Below are 19,901 nucleotides of genomic sequence, written 5' to 3' on the forward strand. Positions count from 1 at the left end.
CCATTCCTGGAGGCAATGCTTGGAACGCACTTCCAGGACAAGCCCAGTTTGAGCGTTCCCACCCCCAATCTTGTTGCACGAACTCACTTTGCTCGCAGACTCACCCCCCCCCCCCCCCAACGCTGGCTGCAGAGATGACTTGACACGTTTGGAGTCAATGTGAGGAGGTGCTGGAAAGCAAGCTGTGTGCCAAGGCGGTGGCACACTACCTTCTCCCATTGCTCTTGGCCTGCTTGATGACTGCTTGTGGTCTTCCATCACCGTGCTCAGCCAAGAGCCAGCGCAGGCGCAGGGAGGGCCAGGCCGGGGGCACAGCTGGGGAGGGAAGAGACAATCCTGCCTTACAACGGCTGAGAAAGCTTTGCAGCCCCGAACCGACGAGCAGCAACCACAGCCTAAGGAGAATTGCTGAAACCTAATTAGCATCACTCAATTACAGCACAAAAGGGCTCCAAGCTGCCGCTCGCCCACAGCACCCGTGGCTGTGCTGCCTGGGTGGCCCCACCGCCCCGGTCCAGCGGTCTTCTTGTCACAGGGCACCCCCCGATCCCCCCCCCGATCCCGTCTCCTCCGCACCGCCCCTGCACCGCCCGGTGCCGCCGAGGCGGGGACCGCCCGTCCTGGGGGCCCCGGCGGGAGCAGCCGTAGCAACAGGTCGGGTCGGAGCCGCAGCCGGAGCCGGAGCCGGAGCCGGAGCCGGAGCCGGTAAGGGACCCCCGGGACTCCAGGAGGCGGGGAGGGGGTGGGGACGGGGACGGACGGACGACTGTTCTGCTGCGCGGAGCCCAGTGGGGCCCCGGCTCCCCAAACCCCTCGCCCGGGCAGGTCCGGTTCCCCGGTCCCCGTCCCGGGCGTGAGAGCGGGTCGGGGCTGGGCATCACCCACCCCCGCTCCGCAGGCACACGGCGGGGGCCGGCTGGGGCGGCTGCGGCCCCTCAGAGCCCTGCCAGGGCCGGGAGCAGGCTCGGGCAGGCGGTGGGAACCGGCATCGTGAAGCGCATCTTCGCTTCCCCCGGAGAGACTGGGTTGGCAGACCCCGGGACCATTTGTAGGGCCAGAGAGATTCCCCGGCAGCGTGATTTAACCTTTCCTGGAAAAGTCCACTGCACAGTCCCACACCCCTGAGCAGGTCCGCTGGCAGCATCCCCCAAGTATGAGCATCCCCCCGGGTGGTACCCTGAGGTTGCTCATACCTGAGAGATGCTGGTACTTAAGGGATGCCGTTACCAGGGGGATGCCATTATCAGAAGGATGCTGGTACCAGAGGGATAATGACGCGGTGCCCAGCTGGCACCATGGATAATTTAATTCCCGGGTGAAAAGCTCCCTGGGCATGCCAGGGTCCCACCCCCAAACTTCCCCCCCCCCCATGGGGATCTTTTCCCCTCCCAGCCTGACCAAGGCAGCAGGAGAGATGTGAGTAGCACCAAAGGGCAGAGGAAAGAAGACCCACCTGCTTCACCTCCTGCCTCATCCCCAGCAGGGCTGGGGTGGCCCTTGGGGTTCCCAGATCACCCCCTTTACTGTGATAGTCAGTGGCTCCTCTCTTAAGCTCCAGCTCCCGGAGTCAGGCTGTTAAACCATACACTTTGTTTACTTTAAAAAACGAAGTCACCTCCAAACCCCAGCTTTGGCAAAACCCTTGGAAACGTGACTTGTACTAGCTCATGGACCAGATGGGGAAAGCAAAAGAACTCCACATCTTGTTATTTAAAAAGCCGGTGGTGATTAAGCCAGTCTGATGATCCGGGGAGTCTGACTCATCTTTTTTTTTTAACACTCGGGGTCGGTGAGATAGGAATTTACTGCTGCTGTTCTCCAGCAGCAAATCACTGCATCCCATGTGGAAACTGGCAGCAGGCTGGGGCAGAGGCTCGCAGGCCCCATGCCAGTCTCAACACTCCCATCCTGCAGCACCCTTTGCCTGCCTGGGCAGTCTGTGCTGAGATGGGGGGTGGGGGGAAGGTTTAATCTCTGCAGCTCTATGTCCAGGTATAATTAATCTTAAACCAAATTAAGCTGTCCTGGAAAAGATAGTAGCCAGTATCATTCTGCCCTTGTTTTCTGGGCTCCTGAGCCCAGCCTCTCACTGCTTTGCCAGGGCACATTACACATGAGACGTAAGTGGTGTTCCAGGAAATAATGCCGTGTCATATCCCCTCCACCCACCGCTTTCCTCCAGCAATGGGAGAGGCTTTGCAGGATCGCAGAGGAGCCGCCCTGCTGCCCAGGAGCTGCTGCAACCTCTGGGGAATCACCAGCAGCCATGCCGAGCTGGCTGGGTGCAAGATGACCCTCACACCCATGCCGGCAGCCAGCGTTGCCCAAGCTTTCTTTTGTCTCTTGCTGTGTGTCCCCTGGGGCAGCTCCTGCCCCCCAAGCTGCCAATGCACAGAGCGAGCAGGGGCAAAGGCCGTCCTCTGCAGCTCTCGGCACTTGGAGGAGATCCCCAAAGACATCCCCAAAGATGCAGTGTTCCTCAAGTTAGACGCCAACAGCATCACCAGGATCCCTAGCAATGCCTTCAGGCACCTCTCCCACCTGGAGGAACTCGATCTCTCCAGGAACGCCATTGAGAAGATCGACAGGGCAGCTTTCAAAGGGGTGGCTGCTGGGCTGCGTACCCTCGACCTCTCCAGCAACCGCATCCGCAGCATTCCCAAGGAGGCCTTGCTGGCACTTAATGCGAAGCTCCGGCTGGCCAACAACCCCTGGCACTGCGAGTGTGCCTTGCAGGAGGTGCTGTGGGAGGCACGGCTGGACCCTGACTCCGTCCAGGACATCACCTGCCACACGGCCCCACGCGAGGAGTATGTGGGCAAACCGCTGCTCCAGGTTCTGGATGCTGGTGTCAACTTCTGCAGCGTGCGTCAGAGGACCACGGACGTGGCCATGTTCATCACCATGTTCGGCTGGTTTGCCATGGTCATCGTCTATGTGATCTGCTATGTCCGGCACAATCGAGAGGACACCTGCAAGCATGTGGATTACCTGAAGTCACTGCCGAGCACCCAGGGCCATGCAGAGACCACCAGCACTGCCCTGTAGCGCAGGATTGGGGTGCCCTGTTCCCAGCTTCTTTGCAGGGAGCCAGTGGCAACCTGGTGGGCTTCTAAGCTTCTCTATGGGATTTTCCAGTGCTTGCTCCAGTCCTGCAAATGAGTGCCACTGACTTTGCCCCTCCCCAGCGATGCTGGACTGAGTGTGAACAAATGACATGGGGTAGGGATGCTGGGGACACCCCATGCAGACCTGTCAATGGAGCCCAGGTTCCCAGGGAGGAACACCCCCCACGCAGACCCCTTCTCCCCTGCCAGAGTTGGGCTCGCAGGGAAAGCAGCCCCAGCCACATGCTTGCGATCCATGTGGTTTAAAGAGAACAAGCCCCTGGGGGGGGAGACAGACTGGGGGAGGGGGCTTTCATAGGGCCTAGAGGTCCCTGGAGCCTGGGGTGCAGAGGGATGGGTCACTCTGTGCAGTGGGGTCACCCTGTCCCGGCCCCAGTGAGGGACTGGCCTTGCAGAGAGCAGGACATCAGCCCCCAGCTCCCGCGCAGCATCTCAGCAGCCTCTGCCTGCCACCAGCAACCCAGGGGTGAGCGCCCAAACCTTTGATTTCTCAATAAAGCCTGCACATAGGAAAAGCCCTCAGGGTTTGTGCTGCACTGGGAGCCAGGTGTCCGGGGAGGGTGGTGGTGCTCGAGGGGGTTGCACTTGTCCTAATTCAATCTCTCCCACAACAGACAAGCCTAAATTCAATGTACCAGCTCGACTCCCATCAGATTACATCCCCTCCACCCTTACTCGAGCCTGCCTCAAGCAGGGGCCAGCTGGCTAAATGGTGCCTCTGCATCTCACCTGGTTTGTCTTGCCTTATGTTGCCCTTCCTCAGGCCCGAATTAGAGACGCTGCTTGTGGCTCAGCACAATGGAAGCAAATCGAATTCTGCCTTGTTTCATAAGCAAGAAATGGTCCTTCCTGGCAGAGCCAGCCGCACCCGTGGCTGGGCTGGGAGAGGAGGAAGGTCTGCAGGGGCTTCTTGTGGCTGCTCTCCCAGACCCGGACCCTGGGGCAGCTCAGGTCGTGTCCTCCCCAGCCCATTCTTGGGGGGGTGGCACCTCCTGCGGGCTCCCCAGCACCAGGGTGGGTGGCCCAGCCCCAGTGGGAAACCCGGGGCCGGGGAAGGCTGAACGGTGCTCTGGGCCAGTGGGGAGAGGGTCCCAGGCAGGGGGAGGCAGAGGGGCACCCTCACCCCAGAACCTCACTGTGCTCAGGGCCACCTCGTCCTCGTGGGCCACCTATGACCATGGACATGGCCCTGTCTTGCTCGAGGGTGGCTTGTTGAGTGGAGGGAAGCCTCTGCCGTTGGCAGAGCAGCTCGGGTACCTGCAGCTTGTGCGTGGGACGAAGGCTGGGTGCACACAGTTTATTAGAGTGCTGGTTAAGCAAAAGAGTCCCCCAGACAAAGGCGAGGAAAAGAAAAGAGGCCACAGTTTCACCTGGAGCAGTTTTGGGTCTTTCCCATGCCCGTGGTAGCTGGATTGGTCTCAATGCACAGCAGGTTTGCTCAGGAGTCGCTGACCTCATGCAAAGAAGTGTAAGGACTGGCATTGGTCCTTGTACACATCTATGGATTTGTACAATATATATATGTCACTTGGTGAGGATGACCAAAACCAGCCATGGTGGAGCGGGAGGGTGGGCAGGCATCCATGGCAGCAGGATGGGGTGGCAAGGCCACCAAAGAGGGACACAAAATGTTGCATGCAATGTCAAACCAGATGGGTCCTCAGCAGCGCCACAGCCCCACATGCTGGGCAGCCAGTGCCAAGTCTGAAGCCATCTTTTTCCCCAATTTCTTACATGCCATTTTCTCCCCATGCCACACACCCACCCTGGCAGCACACGCTCTGCTCAGTTTCTTTCTTCCCTGGCTTTGTGCAAGCTCTGGCCACAACCAATAGCAGCTCTGGGTCCCTCCTGGCTGGAGACTGCCAAGCGCCAGCATCCTGGTGAGCCTGGGGAAGCACCTGGTTGCCAGGCACCCTGGGTAGGACATGGCTCTGGAGCACGGCAGGAGAGCTTGCCCAGAAGAAACAGCACCAAAGCAGGATCACAGCCCCTTTGCCAGTCCATGGACAAGGCTGCAGGGAGTCCTGGCGCTCCCTTCCTCCTCCTCCTCCCCCTCCTGCGGAGAGCACAACCAGCCAGCTGCAGGGCTCATGCTGCAGCCATTCCTGGGCTCTGTGGTCCGTCTTCACCTCAATGCCCAGCTCGCCCCGATCCTGGTGATGAGCTGAGCGTGTCTCAGCCACCTCAGGTGGTTTTCAGCTTGAGCACCTTGGAAAGTGGCTCCTTGGCACTAGAGTAGAGGAGATAGGAGCCCTCGACGGTGTGAAATGCCTCCCAGTCTCTACAGCCAACAGTGGGGAGGTGGTGAGCTGCTACGAAGCCTTCATAGCCTTGCCACCTGCATGGGGAGGGCAGTAAGCTCTTGGGCACAAGCTGGGCTCATGAAAGAGGGGCAGGAAAGCCGAGCCGTGGGGCTGGCATCTCCCACCTCCCCGATGTGGCTCAGGGTGGGATGTCCCTCACGGGGCCTTCTCATTCCTGCCCAGAAACCTCCCCAGAAACAGGGAGCAGTGCTATCTGTCCTCCCTGGGCAGATGCACCAGCATCCACAGAGATTTTCCCCCCCCGTGCTGGGCTCCCGTCAGAGTCGTTCCACCCAACCACCCAACCCTGCCCTCCTCCCACAGCAGTACCTGTAGATAATACTGTTAACAGAGAAGGTGAAGCCATCAAAGGAATTTGCCACCACCAGAAAAGAGTCGTCTCCCACCGAGAAGAACTCCCAGTCCAGGGCACTGGGGATGAAGCAAGTGGAGGGACAGGTGAGGTGGCCCCTCCGTGGCCAGCCGAGGATGGGGCTGTGCGTCCGTGGGGCTGAGCCCACCCCACCCTAATCTCTGCCACCCTGATGATACACAGAAAACCCCGCTCTTCCCAGGCTGCTCCTGAAAGGAAATCCACCCTTGTTCCCAAATCCAGGGCCTTCTCCTAGCTCCCACTGGGATTTGGTGCCAAGGACCTGTCACCCATTGCCCTCCCCACCAGTCTTGGTCCCTGGCAGCATTCAAGCCTGCATGAACCCTCCAGGAGACCTCCAGGTTGTTCAGGGGACTGAGGAGCACCCTGACTCTTTGCACAGGTACCTGTAGGTGAGGAGGTCCTGGAATTTGACAAACATCTGGGCAGTGATGTTGAGCTCATAGATGGAGGAGTTGATGGCATAGAAGTTAGAGGGTGCTGGCATCCCACTGTCATAGCTGTGGCTGTTTGCAACAGCCAGGAAGACTCTGTCTCCGATACTGAAGACCTCCCAGTCAGCAGCACCAAAAGTCTGTGGGGAAGGAAGCCACGTGAGAAGCTAGATGTGGACAAGCCTTTGCAAGCCAAGGATGCTGCAAGGTGTGGGGGGGACCTGCAGAAGGCACAGCAGGGAAGTTACCCACTGCTAAAACACTCCAAGGAAAAAAATAAACCTCGCTCTGTCAGTCCCTATGGGAGAATCAGTGGGAAACTATCACTATCTTTCCAGAGGACTGAAGAGCATCTGTCTCTGTAATTATTCCCTGGCTTCTCTAAACCCAGAGGGAGGACTGAGGAGTAGAGTTTGATCAGTGGCCAAGCCTTACCAGGATAGACTGGAAGAGCTGGAAAGAGCCACTGAGCCAGATGTAGATGTGCGAGTAGATCTTAGTGGATGTGCCATTGAACGTGTTAGCCACAGCCAGGAAGGAATATGGCCCGATGGTGAAAAATTCCCAGTCATAGGCTCCAGAGGTAGGGATGGTCTGGTTGGTTTCAAACAACCCTGTCCTGGGGTTCCACCTGTATATCACGCTGTCTATGTTGTGGTTATTCCCTGGGGGAGATGGACAGACAGACGTGCACTGTGAGGAAAAGGAATACCTGGCTCACATAAGAAACAAGACCCAGAAACAGGTTCAGCTACACAAATATTTGCTAGCAGGTTGCAAGGCTGGTTGCTAGTGACCGATTGCTCCCCAAGAAGTAGCCAAAGAGACTCAAGAGCCTCCATCCCTACCTAGAGCCTCCATCCCCATTGAACACGCTGGCAGCTTGTTCCCAAGCGTGCTGTAGCAGCTTCGTGGCAGCTCCTGGCAGAGGAGGGACGGGAGGGTGCCATCTCCCCACACGAGCAGCACACCAGAGGGCACCATGCCAGCATCCCAGGGCAGCCAAGTTCTGCTGGCTGTCCCACAGGGTGGCCATGTGTAGTGGGGCAAGTCTGAGCCAAATCTCTAAGCTATTGACATCACGGGCTGCCGTCACCCTTCGTACACAAGCTTGCACATCTGGGAGGGGGGCCACAGCTGGAATGGCACTGCACTGATGTTTTTCAGCTCTCCTTTGCTAAGTCCCTGTGGTCAGCTCCTGAGCACTGGAGCTGGCCAGGGACCTCCATGTGCTGATCCCCGCTGATAGCATGAGCTCCAGAAAGACGGAGGGGATGCTGCAGCCCACAGCCTGCCCTGTGCTGAGCACTTGGGCTGGGCCCACCAGCACCAAAGCACATGCTCCATGCAGCTCCTGGGCTCTGTTGAAGCATCTCAATCTCATGTCTGTGTGGGACCCAGCTGGCTTTAAAGCTAAAAACCTTTCTGCACCTCCAGCCTGGCATGACCCCTCCAGCCAGAGACATTCTTCTAATAAAGAGCTGGCTTCATCAGGACAGGAGAGGAGCACCACCAGCCCCTTTCCACCCCACACTCACTAAGCACTGCTGTACTCCACTTGGTCCCACTGGTGTTTCTGTTGGCTGGGCAGCAGCAGGACCACGTGTTAATGGGTTTATAGGCAATCCTCACTGCAATGGAAGAGCCTTTGGCAAGAAGGGCTGCAGGGAGAGTGGGAAATGGCCACGTGGATAAGTGGCAGCTCTTCAGAGACCGACCCTCCAACACCCCTAAGGGGAACATCCCCAGTTTGGCTTGGCCATGATGGTCTTAACCCCTGCATGATGTGCACGGCCAGTGAAGGGACCTTTCTGCTGCCACTGCCACGGGAGTAGGTCTCATCCAAACTGGCCATGGTGGGGTCTAACAGGTCACACGGGGAGCTTCTAGCCCAAGCAACGTGCCACCAGCTTTGAGCCTGGTGCAAGAGGAGTTGATGCCCCAGGAGCCAGCCCTGATGGCAGGGAAGGAGCCCACTGGCCCAGAATCTGAACCCAGCTAGGAGCATCCTGGAGACCTGGGGCTGTGGTATTGACCCATTCATCCCCTGTGCTGAGGGGTGCACCCCCCAACGCAGAACAACTCATGGCCTGGGAGGGGAACGAGGCTGGATCATGTCTGCAGGGTGCCCAGGGAGGAAGGGATGTCAGCAGGCTCTCACTCAGCTTCCCTCAGTTTCCTGTGTGCCCACAAGGCCAAGGCTTTGGCTTCTCAAAAGGCTCAGCCCCTGCAAACCCAGACAGCTGCCCTCACCACCCCACCGTGTTCACCACGTTATGTAGCATTGGGGAAACAAATGAAAAGAAGTGGAGAGATTCAGCAAAGACACCGTCCCCACTCCTGTCCCTGTCCCCTGCAGTCAGAGACCCAGAGGGGGACTGTGTCAGCCGCTTCCCCGAGTGCTTTTCTCTCCTAAAATGAGAGGGTCTGCAAGGGTTCGGGCTTCCTGAGGGACACCACACTCTGAGCTGCGTGCACTGACTCCCCGGCTTTGCCCTGCACGCAGGCAGAGGATGCGCAGGGATCTGCAGTGTTTCCACGGCAATGGGAGGATGCTCTCAAGCAGGGTGCCTGCAGCAGGGTGCCATGGTCCCCACTGTCACCCCAGGGCCGCCTGCCCCGGCTGAGCCGGGCCGGTAGGGAATATAAGGGCTGGGTACCTTCTCTGTGGTTGACCACTGCGAGGAAAGCCTCTCCCTCAATGACAAATGCCTCCCAGTCCCTAGCGCTGTGCGTGGTGATCCTCTGGTACGTGATGAATTTCTCTTTCCTGCGGCTCCACTTGTATATTACAGAGAACTCCTGACCCCTGTCATTCTGCTCAAAATTAGCCACTGCTAGGAAGATCTGAAAAATAACAAGCCAGGACATCTTGGTTTTCTCCTCTCAAAGGGGTGCGGACAAGCATGGGCAGGGTGAAGACGGGATGGGTGGGGGAGGCACCCATGGGTTGCGGGGCCAGGGTCCAAGGCGGCCGGTGTGGGGCAAGATGGCCCTGGCTGGCTGGGGTCCCCGAGCAGCCCCCAAGCAGCACAGTGCACCCAAACAGGAGGACAGGGGCCCACTGGCCCGTAGGTCTCTTTGTGCATGGCAGCAGCAAAGCCCACTGCCCGCAGAGCCACAGCCACAGCCTCAGGGTCAAGAGGAAGGAGAGCCGTGCTGCAGCCGCTCGTGCCCCACCAGCCCCATGGACGGGGAGCATGGCTGTGCTGGCGAAACAGGCTGGGGAGAGAGGGGGGGCCTCCAAGCTACCAAACCTTCCTCATAAGGAAAGGTTGTTCAGAAGAAAAATCGCAGATGTGATTATAATACGATAACGATGATGACGATTCCCTGAGGCAAAATATTTTCCACACCAAGAAAACCTCCCTGTGAGTGTTAGGGACAAGTGTGCAGCAGCAGAGATGGGCTTGCGCAAGGCGGGGAGCGCATCCAAGCTCATGGGAGCACGCAGTGTGGCATGCTAGCTCCGCCACTCCGGCGTGTTTCGTATGGAATGGCAGAGGTTATGCCCCCGTCTGGGCCACAAAGAAGCACAGGGACACAGCCCGCAAGCAGAAAACAGTTAGTGTGGATGGTCTCCTGCCTCCCGCCCAGCACAACACCCTGCCAGCACCAGCCTGGGACTTCATCCAGCTGAGGGTCAGCCACCCCCGAGGATGGAGACCTTTCCCCCTCACAGGCCTGTGCTGGGTCCACACATCCCTCCAGGGAAGGTGCAACTGCAGCGCTGGGCAGCTCTCCCTGCGAGCCCTAGTCTAGGGAGTCTCTTCAGGGCATCTCCAGAAATGCAGCTTCGGAGGGAAGAGAAAAGCCTGGATCCAACCTCGCAACTCAGGAACCTGCGGTCCCTTGCTCTCCATTGGCAGGAGCCACCAAGAGACCCCGACACTTCCCTCTGGGGCTCTTCACCCCATCCTGGCAGAGCATCAGCAGGTCCTGGTGCAGTAACAAGGTGCTGGCACCTCCAGAGGTTCATCCCACCCGCAACGTGTGTGAGGAACCTGGGCTAAATGGAGAGGTCTGTACTGCTGCTGGTGCAACAACTATCTGGTTATCATCTCCATGCAGAAACGTGCCAAGCATGGGCAGCTGCACTCAGGGTGTCTGCCTCTGTCCCCAGCTGTTCTGAGCTAGCCCCAGCTAGAAAACCTGCCCCAAGCTGTGCAGGAGAGAGGTCATCCTGCCTGGTAAATCTGAATAAGTTTTTCTCGGTGAAGACCTGAAGGCAAACCCAGAGCACGTAAGCCTTGGTGAGCACCAACACAGGTGCTTTGCCGTGTGGGAACCACAGGGAGTTGGGACACCCCAGGCTGGCCATCTCTGCCCCCACAGCCATCACTGCAAGGGGATGTTGTGGGTCCAGACTAACACTGGGGAGCCTCAACGTGGTTCCCGTCAGCAGATAAACCCAGCTGAGGACGTTCCTGTCTTCTGCCTGTGGGGGTGCAGCCGCTTTGCAGAGTGGGCACAGTGCTGGGGATGGCAGGCATGCTCCCAGCCCAAAGCCAGTTTTGCAACACAGCTGCATTTTCAGGGGTTGACCAGGTTTTCTGCAGGACCCCACCATCAGGCAGGTAATGGGGGATGTGGCCCATTTGAATCCAAACAACAGGGCTGTCAGTACCACCAAGCCTCGAGGCAGGACTTCTGCCCATCCCTCTGTACCCTGGAGCACTGGCTTATGATGGGGGAGCCCTGCAGCCACGGTGCGTAGCATCTGGTGACAAAGCCAGAACAGGTCATGCCAGAGGCAAAACGATCCCAACACCCCTGGGAGCTCTGCACAGAGCTGGCTCTCAGCAGATGTTTGTTGGTCTTGCCCGGGGCTCCTCACAAAGTGATAAATAGCTCCCCAGGGAGAGAAACCAGGCAGAAGTCCCATGGCAGATTGCCCAGGGGAGAAGAGATGGCTCCAAAGTCCTGGAATGATTTAAAAGCAAGAGGGCTTAAAAACGCAGAAGCTTGGACTTGGTGGGTCTCAGGAGGGAGCTATGGGCTCCAATGGCTCTCTAAGACCACAGGTAGATCTCTGAGACCAGAGTGGACCTTATACATGGCCGGACACCCACCACAGTCAGAGCTCAGGGAGGGCTTTGCTCTCTGTGCTCCCATGTCAGGAGCTGCATGTCCCTGAGAGCAATGCCACAGCCACTGCCTGGGGTGATCCCTGTGCCTCACTTCACGGTGCCAGATAGGAACTGCAGCAAAACCTGCTTCCTGGGGCAGGGCGGGGAGTCAGCCTTTGCACCAGCGTGGAGGCTGCACTATGAGCACACCCAGGCCAGGCTCTGTACTCTGCACAAAGGACATTTTGACACTGGCACTCACTACATCTGAGGCAGGAACAGGCAGAGCCTGCTAGAAATGAACCCCAGCACATGGAGGGATCCAGATCCAACAGCTGGCTTTGGCGGCTGACCTCGCAGACATCCTGGAGATCCCTGGGGAAGAGATCTGAGCACTCCGGACACGCAATTACCTACGCTGCCAGCATCAGTTGCTGAAAATGGCCTGGGTGGCTGTAGTTGTTTCTCAGCAAAAATAGTATACACAGAGGGCAGCACACAGATCAGCCAGCAGTCCCTAGGACAGACCCCTACTGGCTGAATACATGTATCCGTGCGACCCCATCAAAGACAGAAGAGAGAAAGATTCACCCCCTAAACCCTGCCTGAGACTCGGGGCTTCAGAGGAGAAGCTGGTGTTGGGCAATTGCAGTTTACTATACTGAAATATGAAGGCACAGAAATAACCTTCCAGGCAGACTTACCTTCTTTCCTATAGTGAAATACTTCCAGGACTGAGCTTGGTAGGTGGGGATGTTCTGGTAGGGCACAAACTTCCCGTCAGTCCACTTATAGATGGCCGATCCCGGGGGAGTGTACCGGTTGGCAGTGGCTGCAAACAGTCCCACGTTGGGGATGGTGAAGACCTCAACACCCATTGTCTCAGAGTTGGTCACCAGGTTCTGGTACTCCTCCAAATAGTCCAGCCTTTGTTTGACTAGGAGACCACAAAAAAAGAGGCGTGAGGTTAAAACCAGATGACCTTGCCTGGAGAGGGGCTCCACGTTGCATAGTGGAGCTGGCTCGGTGGTGCTTGCTGATGTATGGAGCTTTACGGGCGGGGGGGGGGGCGGGGAATGAAGGTCCTGGTGTCACTGGTGGTGCAGGGCCAAAACCCAAGCGAGTGGTAAAAGGCTTGACTCCATCTCATTGGGCAACACATCCAGCCCCATCCACCCCTGCCTGTTCTCTGGCAGAGGGCAGGGCTGCAAAATGCTCTGCCGGGAAGTCTCCTCTGGGAGGGGTGAAGAATGACATGCCACGGATTTTGATTGCATCTTACAAAGTAGGTTGATATATTTATCCTAAAGAGAATGGGGAGGAGAGGAAGAGACCTACAGCGAAAGGGCCTGGGCTGCTGAGATGAGCCGGGTTAACCCGCACCCACCTGCGGGTGCGGCAGCCCTGCACCAGATATTTTCTCTGGCTGGAGTCAGCATGAGCTCTGGAAGAAGTTAGAGAAGACTTAGACACAATTAATGCCAGAAATTAGAACGGAAACGCTAGGAGCGGTCCCAACGGCAAATGGGTGGGCACTGGACGGGACAAATGGCAGGAGAAGGGCTACAAGAAGGGCCAGTGCTGGTGGCACCAAGTGGTGCAGGTCAGCAAGATCCTGGCACGAGGTCTCCTTGGGAAAACAAGGACACAGTGCCAAGCCTGTGGTAGGGAATGATAGGGAGTCCACCCACTGCCAGCTCCTGTGGGGAGCAAATGGCTCATCCAAACCCCCCATGTGGGCGCCAGCATAAGAAAAACCCCGGCAGAGGTGAAGGATGGCTGGGTTGCAGGCATGCTCCATCCTCCACGTCCTCACCAGGGATCCTGAGCAGACTGCCTGGAGCAAGTGGGAGAGTGCCAGTAGGCAAAATCCATTTCGTTATCGAATAACGTCCATCCCTCCCGGCTCTGGTTGCTTTGCCACCTTCTTGCTCCAATGTTGCCCCATTATTTTCTGCACAAAGGCCACCAGAGCTAGGATGACATGGGGACCTGCCTCCGCCGCCCTCCCATTGCTCCCTCTGGTATATCTGGCAGCTGATGAGTCTTTCTGCTCCTTCTTGTCCACCCGCAAGTGCTTTGGCACTGGGAGCACCTGCGCCTTTGGGACCCCACGGCAGGGAGCACCCCAGCACCCCAGGCATGGCTTTCCATGGACTGAGCTGTCCCGCTTGGACAGACTGGGAGCTCGTTCCTGACTGGAGAAGCCCCAGGAGGGACGGACAACATGGATAAGTTGGATGGACAACATGGTCATTGTGTGAGTGATCGGGGAGCTGGCTCACAGAGGCACTTGAATCCAAAGCTGCACTGGAAGTGTCGATGTGGGCACCAAGAGCAAAGCAAAGCCCGGCCAAGCAGGTGAGAGGCAGGGGGACAACCCAGCCCCCACATTCTGCTGTTGCCTGACTTGGTTCCCGCCCCAAAGTGCTGTCAAGGTCAAATCTCTGCTCCTCCTCTGCTGCAAGAGCCTCCCTCCACCCCAAGAGCGCATTGCACACCAGTACCTTCCAGCATGGAAATCCAGGCGCTGCCGTTGCAGAGGTACAGCCCTCGCCGGGAGGCATTGAACCAGAACCGCGCCTTCTCCTGCTTGGTGCAGGGTGGACGGGACCCCAGGGTCACCTTCGTGTCAGTCTCTGGGCACAGAGAGGAGCAAGGCAAGCGCCTCAGCGCACATGATGGAGGAGCAGCAAGGCTCGTCCCCATGCACATAGGAAGGGTTGGATGTCCCAGTCCCATCCTGATGATGGGCACCAGAGAACGGGGGAAACGGCATGCTGGCACCAAACTGGGAAGGCACTGACTGAGAAAACCCTGGGGGCTGGCACCTGTGGGGCTACTGGCATGAGCCCAGCGCTGCCAAGGGACCCGGACAGGGGCTCTCCAGGTGGGGTTTGGACCTGGATCCCACACGCACATTGAGAAACAGAGGGTACTGGGGACACCCTCTTCCCCTCCACTCCTGCTCGGTGCCCAGCCCCACACAAAGAGCCTTCCTCAACAAACACAAGGCAGCCAATTGAGCCCGTGCTGCAAGGAGTTACTGACCGTAGGGATATTTTAGCACCTCGTTGCTTGCTGGCTTCACGGGGAGATCCTGGAGGACAGTGGGGACAGAGAGTGTCGCTACTTTAAAGTTCATGGCTGTGCATATCCGAGGGGTAGCATCGGCTCCTGGCAGTAGGACAAGCTGCCTCAGCAAGCCCTGGGAAAGTGGGAGCAGCAGGTTGGAGAGCAAGTCCAGCAAGACCAAGAAATGGAAACTGCAGGTGATTCATGCCCTGGATTTCCCTCCCAACTCTTGCTCGTTGCCCTCCCTCCTGGGCTGTGGAAGCCTCCAAGGGACTCACGCACATTTATCAAATCCTCCTTACACGTTCAGCCTACCAAAATCTCCATCCCGCGCAATTTAACAGCTGGTGCAAGGGGAGCACTGGCAAGGGGCTTGTTAGCTGCAGATGGCTTTCACCGCCTCCACTTTTCACTACCGGTCAGGATCAGGCACTGCCCTAACCTTTATATCAGTGAGACTGTGCCATCAACTGTCTTTCTGCCACCGCACCACTGGCAACGTCCTCTTAAATTTGTCCCACGAAGTGCCAGTTGCCAACACCACCCCTTGCATGTCCACAGCCGGACGGGGACCGAGCCCAGCAGGAGGACCCCCGGCCACCTCCCCTACCCGTGCCATTGCCCAAGCCCTGCCAGCATAGGAGGGCTGGGAGGGGGCTGCAGCTCGCCCCATGGCCAGCCACGAGCACCCCTGGACAGCCCCACACCATGGGGCACCTACCGTGAACACGCCTTTCCTTCTCCTCCTGTTGCCCAGGTAGAAGCTGGCTCTCTTCACTGACAGAGAGGCTGGAAATGGTGTCTCCACCACCCTGCGGATGGGCAGAGAAGAGGCAGGGGACAATTTCATGGCATCTGCTGGTGGCTGGAGGAGACGCTGGTGGAGGAACATCGCCCTGCCAGCCCTCCTGACCCCCCTGCCACCGCCCCCAACCTACACATCCTTGGGGAGGCTGCAGTCCACCGTCAGGGAGAAGGACTGGCCGGAGACAGCCAGAACAAGCGTGTGCCACTGGTTGTCAGAGAGGGAGACGTTGGGGAAGGTGACGCGGGTCTGCCAGCCGCCGGCGTGCTCCTGGCTCCAGAAGAGGAAGTGGAGCTTGTCGGGGGCGTAGCGCAGCCCCACCAGCACACTGGGGCTCTCCTCTGCCATCAGCGTGAAGACGTACTCGTTTCTCTGCAGGAGGGCACAGACTCAAATCTGCGTGCCGTAAGCTGCAGGGCTGGGCTGTGCCCACTCTGTGCCCAACCGGCGGCGCTTACCTTGGCAGGGACGCTGAGGACCCTCAGCGTGACGATGATGGAGAACTCCTCGGGGAAGCGGTCGCAGTGGATGAAGAGCCGGGAGGCGGGGAAGCCCAGGGCACGGGGCCGCGAGGCAGCGAGCTGGAAACCGCGCACCCCCTGCACTTGGAACACCCTCATGCCGCGGGCCAGCCCGCTGGTGGGGACCACCTCCGAAAGGATGTCCAGCGGGCGCAGGTCTGTGCCAAGAGACAGCAGAGCACGTCACGATGGTGGCAGCCATCCCACCCTGCCCCGCTGTGGGATGGCGTCCCCACCTTGAGGTGGGGTGCTCGGCAGCCTGGTTTGCTGAAGGCAGCCAGCCCATCTCCAGCACTGGCCAGAGGGCTCCACGGCAGCAGGGGGGGCCCAGCGTGTCCCAGTAGCCTGCCGTCCCCTGCCCAGGGTCTGCGCCAAGCCCCTGCTTCGGGGACACAGGGAAGGTTTGGCCTCCAGGCACCAAGGCTGACATCTCCATCCCCACAACAGGAACACCAAGTGTGCAGGCTCACTTGCATGAACCGTCCCACTGATGCAGCTCCAAATGCTGACCCCGGCGCTGGGACCTGCTGGCCAGGCAGCCCCAGGCTGTCACCAGCTTCCTCGGGATCCACCAGCACCAGCAACTGCAACCAGAGCCAGGAAAGCGGGCAGGGATCCAGTGCCCACAGGCTCGCTCATGGGGCGGCCACCCGTCCCCAGGGTGGTGGGACATGGCGCTCCCTGCTCCAGTCCCAATCCAGGCTCTCCCAACCCAGCCCTAATTGCACACAGGCACGTACTCCCCTGGCAGGCACCAAAACCGCTCATTAAATAATTATCCTCTCCCCACAGAAGAAAACAACGTGCCCAGCCCCAGGGCATTGCCCAGGTGAAGAACAGCACTGCGCACCGGCACTGCAAAGCCATCCCCATGTAACAGTGCCAGGGTCGCCGTCAGTCTGACATCTCAGCAAGCTCCATGTCGGCAGCTGTGGGAAGGGCTGTACCCGCGGTGGGTGCTTCTCTGACCTTCCTTGCCTTGGCACCCTCATAGCTTTAATTTTTGAGTGCTTCCCTGGCAGGACTGCGGTGTCTGTAGTGAAGGGCAGAGAGGCTCGGTGATGATGTCCAGAGGATGAAGCAGCACTTGGCTAGACTAAAAAATCCCTGACTCTGTCCCTTCCCCAGCGAGACCAGGCTTTTAGCTCCTATTTGTACTAATAAATCTCGGCTGCTGGGGCACAGCGGGAGAGCTAAGAGGGAGGGAGCTGTGAGCAAGGCTGGACTGGCGTGTGTGTGAATCCAAACCAGCTGGAGAGGGGAAGCATTCCCCCCCCAGGCACCCCCAGCCAGCCCAAACCCAGATGGGCGGAGCAAGGAGGAATCTGCTCGTGTGGCTCCATCCAGCCTGGAGCAGGGACACCGGCGAGGTCCTTCCCACCCTGCCACCTCTGCGTCCCCCCTGCCCGCCCCTCCACTGGTTTAAGCTGCTCCTAAAGCACAGCCTTGGTGGGGGAGGCTTAACTGAAACAACTTATTTCAGAAATGCATGACTTGGGGAATGACCAGTTCCTGTTTTTCTCAGCAAAAAGCACAAGTTGAATTCAGGCTTGGATTTGCAGAGGGGTTTAGGAGCCCCCAACTGCCCCGGAGGCGGCTGGGATGAGCTGTGGGACAGCTCAGCCGGGGCCAGAGGCTGTGCCCAAGGCTGTGGGGTGGGAAGGGACCAAGTCCTAAAACCAAAACCAAATCCCTAAACCCAAAGATGTGCATCCCAATCTGCCTCCCGCATCAAAGCGCTGCTAACGATCAGAGCGGAGCTGGCGGTTAATGGCCGGGAGAGCGGCTGGAGTGTTTCAGCCCAGGTCCGGCAGTGCACGTGCCTGGAAGTTGCCTGCTCCACAGGGTGGCTGCCCACAGCCAGATGGCATCAGGGCTTCACCGGGAGCTGGGGCAAGGCACTGGCAAGAGGGACACGGGGTCGGTTAAATGTGCTGATGCTGGGGCCTCGACATCCCCTGGACACCTCCAGCCGAGGCTGCTTGGGGACAGCGGGGACATCCCCGGAGAGACCGGAGCACCTGGGGGAGGAGGCGGTGGACAGAAACTCTCTGATCTCTCCCAGTTTTCCTTCTCACCGCCGGCTGGGCTGTAATAAAATGTAAATACAGGTGCCATCAAACTGAGACAACCCCCAAGCACACGCAGCCTGGGCCCAAGCAGCCCCAAAAGCTGGGCTGAAGTTTCACTGCCTGGGCAGGGAACGCATGGCATGGGGACAGGGATGGGAAGGCAGAGCCAGGGGACGGGGACCCTCTTTGGCGCAGGCTGCTCTTGGCGCTTCCCTGCAGGAAATGCTGTCGGAGTTGCCAGCTCCTCGGCTGGGGGTGGCGGGACCAAAACTTTCCGGGACATTTTGCTGCTGGGAGGGCCGTAGGTTGTGTCTGGCAAGAGCACAGGGTGCCCCGGAGAGTCCAGAGCGGGAGGGACTTTCCGGGGGGGACTTCACGGCTCTCCTCTACTTCTCCTTCCAGCCCTTCCCTTCCCTTCCCCACACATCAGTCCCCAGGGCCAGCAGAACTTGGGACAATGCTTGTGCCGCAGGGATGGGCATACAGCTCTCCCCATGGCACTGAGAAGGGCTGGTCGCTCCCCGGTCCTGTGCTATGCCAGGGGGCTACAGGTGCAGGGTTGACCCCATTACCCACTGCCCATGGGTGCGGGCAGGATGCTGGCAGCTGCCGCACCCAAGGCATTGCGCTGTGCTGTCACCCCGAGACTCAGTCCACTGGCACCCGGGCACTGAAACCCTGGGGCTGGGCTGCCAGGGAGAGGCTGCCCCACATGGGGCACCCCGCAGCAGCCACGTATCCCCCCCAAAACGGAGCACACTGTCTGGGGTCTGCCCTGGCAGCGCGGGGAACATCCCATCCGTGGGAGCACACGGGTCCCGGCGTGTTTCCCCGGCACGGCCAACACCTGTCTTGACGCCTCCCTCCCGGCACAGCCCACCCGCCGGCCTTCTCTCCTACCTGTGCAGTGCCGCCACGTCCTGCCCCCCCGGTTGAAGCCCCCTCCGATGGCCCAGTGGAGGAGGATGACCCAGAGCAGCAGCGGAGCCGACATCGGGGGGCTGGCCTCAGAGGGTCCATCCACTGGGGCCCTCCTGCCGACCGCTCCTCCGTGCCCAGGCAGGCACCGCTCGGCTCAGCTCCCCTGGGGGCTCTCGCATAGTCTGCCAGTGGGACGACCTCCTCAGGGACGTGCCATGCTGGGCTGCTGCTTCGCTGCTTCTGGGGTGCTAAGCCCCGGCTCTGCTGTCCCCTTGTGTGGGCATTGCCCCTGGGGGCACGGCAGGGGTGGCGGGTGGGGGGCCGGTGGGGGCTCCCCCGGGGCAGCCGCAGAGGCAGTGCCGGCTGCAGCCTGCGCGCAGACATTTAAATGAGAAGTTCGTGGTGGGAGAGGAGGAGTCCCAGCTCCTTGAAGAGCTTTTATCTTTTGCCCAACCCTCTGGAAGGCGGCTTTGGGGAGTGATTTTTTAATTTCTTTTTTTTTTTCTTTTTTCTTTGCTTCCTTTCATTTTTGGTGATTCATTTTTCTGGGGTCACGTGGGAATAGGTGGGAGATTCACCCCTGCCTGGAGACACCAAGGTGGAAACTTTCCTGCCCCTAAAAGCCTTGGGTTTTCGGCAGCACAATCCCAGCCTGTACTGGGGGGGACCTCTCTCCCCTCCGGTCCACTCCACCCTGCCCAAAAAAAACCCCAGACCCCACAAGGTGCATATTTCTCCCCCAAAATGACTTCAGGCAAGTGATGCACAGCCAGTGCCTCGGGCAAGGCTCCAGCCCAAAGGCCAGCCACCGGATCCAGCCCTGCCACGAGGATGGCGGCAGCATCGGTTCGGAAACCCTCGAGGTTACGCTGTTCAAATGGGAGACACAGCAGTGGAAAAACTCCCTGCACGCAGCAAGCTCTGCTGGGTTTCTCCAGCCGCAAAACGAGTTACTTCCATTCCCTGAACAATTGAAATAGGCTCCCACCACCCCCCCCATCCCCAAAGCCTTCCCGCAAGGCAAGTGCTAGAATAGAAAGCGGATGGCCAGGATGAAACGCCAAAAAACTGTGTCGCAAACCGGGGGTTTCGTCAGCAAGGAGCAGCCAGAGCCGGACCCGCGGACGTGGCTCGCTGCCGGTCCGTCCGCACCCCTCACCGGACCGAAACCCACCG

General features: G+C 59.0%; 2 protein-coding genes across 3 annotated transcripts; one reads left to right on the forward strand and one right to left on the reverse strand.

Moving 5' to 3' along the window:
* Positions 1-254: 254 nt before the first annotated feature.
* On the forward strand, positions 255-3,643 carry LRRC3 (leucine rich repeat containing 3). Its single transcript, XM_030029268.2, has 2 exons — positions 255-705; positions 2,183-3,643. Exon 2 carries the CDS (start codon positions 2,185-2,187, stop codon positions 3,046-3,048), a length of 864 nt encoding a protein of 287 aa, XP_029885128.1. The 5' UTR covers positions 255-705; positions 2,183-2,184; the 3' UTR covers positions 3,049-3,643.
* On the reverse strand, positions 2,864-18,969 carry TSPEAR (thrombospondin type laminin G domain and EAR repeats). Of its 2 annotated transcripts, XM_030029266.2 has the most exons (13): positions 18,705-18,969; positions 15,670-15,890; positions 15,345-15,583; positions 15,128-15,218; positions 14,383-14,539; positions 13,839-13,970; positions 12,036-12,268; positions 8,923-9,109; positions 6,698-6,927; positions 6,215-6,402; positions 5,765-5,866; positions 3,858-5,469; positions 2,864-2,972 (listed from the first exon to the last, which is right to left on the reverse strand). In XM_030029266.2, the coding sequence occupies exons 1-12, from the start codon at positions 18,796-18,798 to the stop codon at positions 5,316-5,318; spliced, it is 2,028 nt and encodes a 675-aa protein (XP_029885126.1). In that variant the 5' UTR covers positions 18,799-18,969; the 3' UTR covers positions 2,864-2,972; positions 3,858-5,315. The 2 variants fall into 2 exon arrangements, with proteins under 2 accessions (XP_029885126.1, XP_029885127.1); XM_030029267.2 differs by lacking the exons at positions 2,864-2,972; positions 3,858-5,469; positions 5,765-5,866 and having other exon boundaries at positions 6,256-6,483.
* Positions 18,970-19,901: the final 932 nt, after the last annotated feature.

Source organism: Aquila chrysaetos, chromosome 10 (assembly GCF_900496995.4).
Source record: "Aquila chrysaetos chrysaetos chromosome 10, bAquChr1.4, whole genome shotgun sequence".
Taxonomy (NCBI): domain Eukaryota; kingdom Metazoa; phylum Chordata; class Aves; order Accipitriformes; family Accipitridae; genus Aquila; species Aquila chrysaetos.